General features: G+C 42.5%; 1 protein-coding gene across 4 annotated transcripts in view; it reads right to left on the bottom strand.

Annotated features, from left to right (window-relative positions):
- Positions 1-416: 416 nt before the first annotated feature.
- The window catches only part of LOC129852744 (echinoderm microtubule-associated protein-like 4), an 85904-nt gene continuing 77011 nt past the window's right edge, over positions 417-9309 (bottom strand). For all 4 annotated transcript variants that reach the window (XM_055918421.1, XM_055918407.1, XM_055918414.1 and 1 more), the window contains 2 exons: positions 3201-3331; positions 417-3044 (listed from right to left, as the gene is read on the bottom strand). In XM_055918421.1, the coding sequence (XP_055774396.1) occupies positions 2505-3044; positions 3201-3331 (671 nt within the window). In that variant the 3' untranslated portion in view covers positions 417-2504. The remainder of the gene's footprint in view (positions 3045-3200; positions 3332-9309) is intronic.

The following is a 9309-nucleotide window of genomic DNA, read 5'->3' as shown; positions in this document are numbered from 1 at the left end:
GCGCCCTGAAAACAGGTGTGTTAGCGTTCTGGAGAGACTCCAGACATCCTTGGGCACGTGTCAAACTCCTTCCACTGAGAGCCGAGTGTGTGGGTTTTAGCTCCGCCCTTTTACTTGATTGGTGAATTAAGGTCAGATTACCTGGTTTCCTAGGTCATAGTTGAAAGGAAAAAACAGAAACCAGCAGACACTAGGCCCTCCATGGAATGAGTTATACACCCCTGTCCTAGGGTATGAGTTATACATTGACACCTGTCATTGTAGGAGACGTATTCTGAGGTCATGAGATATTGTACGGGGTTAACCAAGTGTGTTCACGTTCTATGCAGTCAAGAAGCAGAGCATTCCGGGAAGGCAATCCCATGTTCACTACAACTACAGAACCACAGGACAAAAAAACGACAGGACAAACTACGGACAAAATCTACCTACATTAAATCGACCTACATTAAAGCATTCCCAGTTGCACAAGCTGTTGATTTGCGAAAAACACAACAACCACAAAAAAACTGAAAATTATATTATAAAAAGAGGTTCTTTGTGGACCAAGTGGAAGTCTACATCTTTGAGGACAACGTTAGAAAACATTCGTATAACATTGATACAACCATGCCCTCATGCAGTCTTTCACTAGGATTACCAATGTCTTTAGCTCTTCCTTACAATCCCGTCAATTCCACCTACCAACCTTACCACACCGTCCCTGACATGCACTTTACTTACAGTCCCTCGCTAATCTCTCTCTCTGACAGAGAGGATATAAAACAAAAATATGAATCTACACCATGTGCCTTTTACACAGTCCTCGCTCTTCTTTCTGATAATAACAAACCTGGAAAAATACTTCCATCATTCAATCCTGTATAACTAGCTAAACTTTTACCTGTGCATTGCAACACATACAGTATGCCTTAGTACGTTAGTACATATCTCTTCCACCTTTCTTCAGTCGTCCTTGTCATAGAAAACCCTTGGACTCTCTCCCTAGTCATAGACAGGCATTTAAAAAAAAAAACATTCTCTCTCCTCCATTCCCAGCTGAAAAACAGAAGAGCCTTTCTCTCCCTCTCTCTCCCCTATGCCACCTCTGTGGAAATGTACCAGCGCATTCCCACTGAGGGGATAAAGATAAGACTGTGTAGAAGAGAAGAGTCTCTCTCGCTCTCTCTTTCTCTCTCTGCTGGCTGTGTATTCCTGTGAGCGGGATCCCGTCCTGAGTTGCTGCAGAATGGGGGGGGGGGGGGGGGGGGAAGCTGGGCACACCCTCCTCCGGAATGACACAATTTGTAAACGGCGGCTCGCACACACTTAAGACTTAAAAAAAAAATAATAATAATAATTTTTTCTTAAAAACATCTCAGTCCATAGAGCAGAGAAGGAACACTCCCCAGAATGAGTTTTTTAAAAGGTCTAAATCCTAAATGAAAATGAAAAGAAACGCAAAAAAAAAAATGGTAGCACGTTAAGGTAGGGCGAGCAGGCGAGAGAGTCACCTGGGTACGTGTGTCACTGGTGGTTCAGTGTGGTCGTAATGTCCATGGCCACAGGATATCCTATGGACCATTATTCATCAGAGTCCTTTTTTGCCTTTACAGCGAGGCTGGATGGATGAGCTTCCTGCAGGGACTCTACCAGAGAGAACAGCTTATTGCCCTGAAGCAGTCTGCAGGCGTGCGCACACACACACACACACCTGATTGAAAGTCCAGAGTGATGGAGTGTGTGTGCCTTTAGCTGCATGTGTAAAACTGGTTGTGTGTGGTCACACAGTACGCTATGGTGTGTTGTTGCATTATTGAGCTAGGATTAGGTTTAAGTTTCTATGGTAACATAGCCTAGAGACTATATGATGAGTATTGACAAAGGGCTGGAGTGGGGAGTGAGCATTAGCCAGGGGTACCTGCCTGGCATTAGCTAGGCTCAGGGAAGAGGCACTAGGCTCTTGTAGCATAATATACTTGTGTATAACGACATAAGTAATACATGGTATCAAGTACTATACGAGTATCTATGATAGCAACATTACCGTGATATTTGAACTGTGTAAATGATCCTGCATTTGTTTGTCTGATCAAGGAGTGATGTTGGAGTGTGATTTTGTGTGTCTTTGTGTATTGGTGCTAGTGTTTGCACGTCTGTGTGCTTGTGTGTCACTCTCTCACAGAGCTTTCATCTGCAGACTTGACTTAACCGTATGACCCAGAACAGCCACGACATTCTCTCCTCACACAAGGCGGAGCGACAGCGTAAAGAAAAAAAACATCAGCCACTAATATCACTGCTTGTCTCACTTACACCATCCATTCTTATCCAATTAACACAGACTTCAAAACAAAACAAAAAGAAGAGCATGAAAATAAACTAAAAAGAAAAACAAAGGAAACCTGAACAGCAAATATTGAACCCTGCTGCGCTTCTCCTGAGAGACGCAGTGACATCGAGGTGCCTCCAGGGGGGAGTGCTGAGCAGGAGAGCGCACTAGGCTGCATCACAAGTGACGCTCTTTACGAGGGTGGGGTGAAAGGGCGGCCCTCGTCGCTAGGAGTGGCCGTGTCATCGCTGGGGTCCAGGCTGTCCTTGGGGCTCAGCGTGCTGTGGGAGGGGGGTGGGGTAGAATCTGAGCGGGGTGGGGTCAGCCCGGGGGGGGGAGGTGTTTCAGGGGAGCTCTCCTGCCGTCCATTGGTCGTGGGCTCGGTGGGTGGTGTGACGATGGCCGTACCACCGCAGGGCACCGCTGGGTGGTCAGAGGTCAGGTCGAGAACGGAGGGCGGAGTTGGGGTTGCGATTGGCGTCACGGCTGGCTCGGTGGGGGTGGGCGTCAGGGGCACCGCTGGGATGGTGGCGCGGGGGTTGGAGTTATGCAGGAGCCCCTCCCCCAGAGAGAGGGAAGAGTCGCTGGGGACCAATGAGGGGGTCTTCTCCACCAGACGCCACTGCATGACACTGGTATCCTTCCCGCCCGTGGACACCAAGTGACTGTCGTTGTACATGAAGGTCACATTAGTCACGTGACTGCTGTGGGCGCTATATTTGTGGCTCGGTGCCTGCGGAGGAAGGAGACACATGTCAGCACATAATATTATGATTTGAAGCTAATATTACAGTATGTTATACTATATACATTCTACGCTTAGTACAGGGATCGTAGCACTGAGCAGTGTTCAGTAAGGGGCTGGTGCTCAGGGGCAGGGCTGGCTTACCTTGGGTCTGGCGCAGGGGTACTGGAAGAGGTGCACTTTGCAGAAGTCATCAGCCAGAGCGATCACCTTCCTGTTGTGGGATCTGATCAGGGCGTTGATGTCTGTGCCATCGGAACCCTCAGGCCACACTCCTGGAAGACACAAATACACACATATTGGTGGTTTTGCCCCACTATCACAAATTAAATATGGAGACTGAGCAGTGAACCTGTGTGTGCTTTCCATATGTGCGCGTACATGAAGTCATGTCAAAAGCATACCACCAGGGGGCAAACCAACACTATAAGAGAGACTTCATACACCTCTCTATGCACACTAACATGCTCAATACACTCCCTATCCTACTTTCCCTCTCTCACGGATCTGTACAAAAACATATGCATGCACATACAGAAATAGGGATCACTTCACACACATATGCAATCTCTATTCTCAGGGGTCCTATCAGTTACAGCCTGTGGCGTCAGTTCAGCTAAACCTAGGGTATGGCAAAGTGGGGTGTGTGGAAATACCCCACCCCCCAAAGCAGGTGGAGAGAAACGCTGTTCACACTTCCCAATCAAAAACCAAGATAAAAAGAAAGATGAAGGTAGAAAAAAATTGCTTACAATAACTTTGCAGACAATAATGACTTTATAGACATTAATTCATTATTATTGGACAAAAATAAGTGATAAATGTACAGTATACTCAAAATGTGTTGCAAGTAAGAAAAAGCTATAATTTATTAAACTAATGGGATATGTATGTGTGAGATATTCAGTAATTATACACTACCGGTCAAAAGTTTTGGAACACCTACTCCTTCAAGGGTTTTTCTTTATTTTTTACATTTTTTTTTAAAAAATTGTAGAATTATAGTGTAGACATATGGAATCATCCAGTAACCAAAAGTGTTAATCAATCAAAATATATTTTATATTTGAGATTCTTCAAATAGCCACTCTTTGCCATAATGACAGCTTTTCACACTCTTGGCATTCTCTCAACCAGCTTCATCTGCAATGTTTTCTAACAGTGTTGAAGGAGTTCCCACATATGCTGAGCACTTGTCTGATTTTCCTTCACTCTGCGGTCCGACTCATCCCAAAACATCGCAATTTGGTTGAGGTTGGGGGATTGTGCAGGCTAGGTCATCTGATGCAGCACTCCATCACTCTAATTCTTGGTAAAATAGCCATTACACAGCCTGGAGGTGTGTTGGGTCATTGTCCAGTTGAAAAACAAATGATAGTCCCACTAAGCTCAAACCAGATGGGATGGTGTATCACTGCAGAATGCTTCGGTAGCCATGCTGGTAAAGTGTGTCTTGATTTCTAAATAAATCACAGACAGTGTCATCAGCAAAGCACCCCCACACCACAACATCTCCTCCATGCTTTACAGTGGGAAATACACATGCAGAGATCATCCGTTCACCCACACCGCATTGACTGACCTTCATGTCACTGTCTTTTCTCTTTGCTTATTTGAGCTGTTCTTGCCATAATATGGACTTGTTTTTTTTAACCAAATAGGGCTATCTTCTGTATACCATCGCTACCTTGTCACAACACAACTGATTGGCTCAAATGCATTAAGGAAAGAAATTCCACAAATTAACTTTTAACAAGGCACACTTGTTAACTGAAATGCATTCCAGGTGACTACCTCATGAAGCTGGTTGAGAGAATGCCAAGAGTGTGCAAAGCTGTCATCAAGGCAAAGGGAGGCTATTTGAAGAATCTCAAATATTAAATATATTTGGATTTGTTTAACACTCTTTTTGGTTACTACATGATTCCATATGTGTTATTTAATTTCTACAATGTAGAAAATAGTCAAAAGAAAAACTCTTGAATGAGTAGGTGTTCTAAAACTTTTGACCGGTAGTGTATGTGGGGATTTTAATACGGTGACGGAACCTAATCATCGAGTATCAGACAATTTAAATATTAACTGGAACAGTCTCTTGAACAAAACTTTTTATGAAGTGATATCTGATTAATTATACGGTGGTGAACCTGACCCGTGCAGAAACGAAACACCTTATTAAAAAAAAATCTACTCTGTGCACAACTGTCAGAAAGAGTGCGTACTGTAGTAAAGTGGATTTTTTTTGTCAAAAGTAAAATGTGTCCTATGCCTAATTGTCATGAAGAGAGTTTAGAACCCCTTTCAGTGAAATACTACAGAACTAAAGAAATATCGGGATTGATGTCCTGTCTTCAGAAAGTATTCACACCCCTTTACTTTTTCCACTTGTGTTAAAGTGGGATGAAACATTTTTTTGTCAACGATCTACACAAAATACTTTGTAATGCCAAATTGGAAGAAAAATTTGAACATTTGTAAAAGTAAGTAAGTATATAAATAAAACACTAAAATATCTCGATTAGATAAGTATTCAACCCCCTGAGTCAATACATGTTAGAATGGCCTTTGGCAGCAATTACAGCTGTGAGTCTTTCTGGGTAAGTCTATGAGCTTTGCACACCTGGATAAAAAAATATTGGCACATTATTATTTTTTAAACTCATCAAGCGCTGTCAAGCTGGTTGTTGAGCATTGCTAAATATCCATTTCCAAGTTTTGCCATAGATGTAAGCCAATTTAAGTCAAATCTGTAAGTGGGCCACTCAGGAACATTCAATGTCGTTTTGGTAAGCAACTCCAGTGTAAATTTGGCCTTGTGTTTTAGGCTATTGTCCTGCTGAAAGGTGAATTTGTCTCCCAGTGTCTATTGGAATGCAGACTGAACTAGGTTTTCCTCTAGGATTTTACCTGTGCTTAGCTCTATTTTGCTAGTTTTTTTGTCCTAAAAAACTCCCTAGGTCTTGCAGATGAAAGCATACCCATAACATGATGCAGCCACCACCATGATTGAAAATATGAAGAGTGATACTCACTGATGTGCTGGATTTGCCACAAATGTAACACTTTGTATTCAGGACATAAAGGTTATATATTTGCCACATTCTTTGCAGTTGTATTTTAGTGCCTAACTGTAAACAGGATGCATGTTTTGGAATATTATTTTTTATTATGTACAGGCTTCTTTCTTTTCCACTCTGTCAATTAGGTTAGTATTGTGGAGTAAATGCAATGTTGTTGTATATCTTCTATCACAGCCATCAAACTGTTTTGAAGTCACCATTAACCCCATGGTGAAATTCCTGAGCAGTTTCCTTCCTTTCCGGCAACTGAGTTAGGAAGGAAGCCTGTATCCTTTCAGTGACTGGGTGTATTGATACACTATATAAAGTGTAATTAATAAATTCACAATGCTCAAAAGGGATATTCAATGTCTGCTTTAGTTTTTACCCATCTACCAATAGGTGCCCTTCTTTGCGGGGCATTGGAAAACCTCCCTGGTCTTTGCGGTTGAATCTGTGTTTCAAATTCACGCTCAACTCAACCTTACAGATAATTGTACACTATATATACACGTGTATGTGAACACTCTTTCAAATTAGTGTGTCAGCCCTATGTTACTGACAGGCTATTTCTGCCACATGTTGCTGACAGGTGTATAAAATTGAGCACACAGCCATGCAATTTCCAAAGACAAACAATGGCGGTAGAATGGTCTTACTGAAGAGCTCAGTAACTTTCAACGTGGCACCATTTAGGATGCCACCTTTCCAACATCTCCGTTCATCACATTTCTGCCCTGCTAGAGCTGCTCCGGGCAACTAAGTGCTGTTATTGTGAAGTGGAAACGTCTAGGAGCAACAACGGCTCAGCCGTGAAGTGGTAGGCCACACAAGCTCACAGAACGGGACCGCCAAGTGATGAAGCACATAGCACATAAAAATTGTCTGTCCTCGGTTGGAACACTCACTACCGTGTTCCAAACTGCCTCTTGACGAAACGTCAGCACAAGAACTGTCTGTCTGGAGCGTCATGAAATGGGTTTCCATGGCTGAGCAGCCACACACAAGCCTAAGATCACCATGAGCAATGTCATGCGTTAGTTGGAGTGGTGTAAAGCTTGCCATCACTGGACTCTGGGGCAGTGGAAACGCGTTCTCTGGAGTGAGGAATCACGCTTCACCATTTGACAGTCCAACGGAAGAATCTGGGTTTGGCCGATGCCAGGAGAACGCTACCTGCCCCAATGCATAGTGCCAACTGTAAAGTTTGGTGGATGAGGAATAATGTTCTGGGGCTGTTTTTCATGGTTCGGGCTAGGCACCTTAGTTCCAGTGAAGGGAAATCTTTACGCTACAGCATACAATTACATCCTAGACAATTCTGTGCTTCCAACTTTGTGGCAACAGTTTGGGGAAGACCCTTTCCTGTTTCAGCATAACAATGCCCCTATGCACAGAGCGAGGTCCATACAGAAATGGTTTGTCGAGATCGGTGTAGAACCCCATCAAAAACATATGGGATGAATTGGAATGCGAGCCAGGCCTGATAGCCCAACATCAGTGCCCGACCTCACTAACGCTTTTTGACTGAATGGAAGAAAGTCTCCGCAACAATGTTCCAACAATTTTTTTCTCCAGAGGACACTATTAAATCTGTAAATATTGGTTATGTAATTATGAACTCAAATGTATTGATGTGCAAGTTGATTTATATTCATGTAAATTATTTATAAAATTAAAAAATAATTAAATTCAATAAAGATTATAATATATATTTTTTAAAGCAAAGTGGGTTCTGAAGGAATACTCCCACCACCAACCCCCGTAATTTTAGTAAATTAAGCTAATAACTAAAAACTCTAAAATGCTATTTGGAGAACAAAAATTACCCCAGCCATTAATTATCACAGCAATATTTGGTTATAATGTCTGTGGGACGGCATGTATAATGTCAACCACAACTCAACCTCGTAAATGTAGTAATTTACTTGTGGAATATCCCATACAGTGCAACATGAAAACATATAAATAATACACGCCATCAGGTCACAACAAAGCCGACACCAATGTAAAAGTAACCGGAGCATAAAACAGCTGACCACGAATGCAAACTTTGCCAGATAAATCCTACATATGCATTGAAATAAAAAGGCATACATCAAAGGACTTACTTAGGATTACAATCGACAAGGACGCATGAAGACAAAAAAAAATGACCATAGAATGGACAGCGCCTCGATACAACACGTAGGCATAGCGGAGCACTGTGGCATGGTGCTGAATGGACAGCGCCTCGGTACAACACGTAGGCATAGTGGAGCACCATGGCATGGTGCTGAATGGACAGCGCCTCGGTACAACACGTAGGCATAGCGGAGCACCGTGGCATGGTGCTGAATGGACAGCGCCTCGATACAACACGTAGGCATAGTGGAGAACCGTGGCATGGTGCTGAATGGATAGCGCCTCTGTCTAGTAGCCAGCTAAAATGATTCCGTTTTTGGGCAGTTAGATATTTTTTGGGCACAGTTAGGAAGCCTACAATGCTTATATGAAGCTCATAACTGGCACTCAGATCTTTAGAAATGGAAGGAACAATTCTGTGCCATTTAAGATTAGGGAGAACAATTTTTTTTTTTCATGAACATGGCCTTATTTCTGTACAGAATATTGTATGACTGTCATTCATATTCCTTTCACCCAGCTCAATGTTACATCGATAGATTATAGCTATTACATGATACTCGACATTTCCCCTATACCCATCATGAAGTTGCTACAACCTAGCCTACAAATGAAAGTTTACAATGTAGGTGCACAGGTCCAGAGAAAAATGTTGTAATCAAGCTGACAAACAGTGAAGCATTCAATAGCGCCATTCAATATATTGACAGGTTTAGGCTACTACATGACATTCAAATTGTCCTTAAACCCATCATGATGAATAGCCTATGAATGAAAGTTTACAACGTAGGTGCACAGATCAAAATAAAACATTTTGTAATCAAGGTGACAGACATTGACAGATTCAATACCACCTTGCAAACTCTTGCCTGCATTTAGCTGATCTAGGGTGGAATCATTAGTCCAAACAGTTGCAAACAAGAGTTTCTATTGGACAAATTCAGATATGTTTGTTCCCGTTTAGTTTTGTTAGCATCCATTTAAAAAATGTTTTAACAGAATCGGCTGAATAACTACACCCTTGATCACCCCCAAACACCGTTAACTTACACAGCAACCACATACAAACA

Source organism: Salvelinus fontinalis, chromosome 1 (assembly GCF_029448725.1).
Source record: "Salvelinus fontinalis isolate EN_2023a chromosome 1, ASM2944872v1, whole genome shotgun sequence".
Classification (NCBI taxonomy): Eukaryota; Metazoa; Chordata; class Actinopteri; order Salmoniformes; family Salmonidae; genus Salvelinus; species Salvelinus fontinalis.
This window is presented reverse-complemented; position numbering and strand designations above follow the sequence as displayed.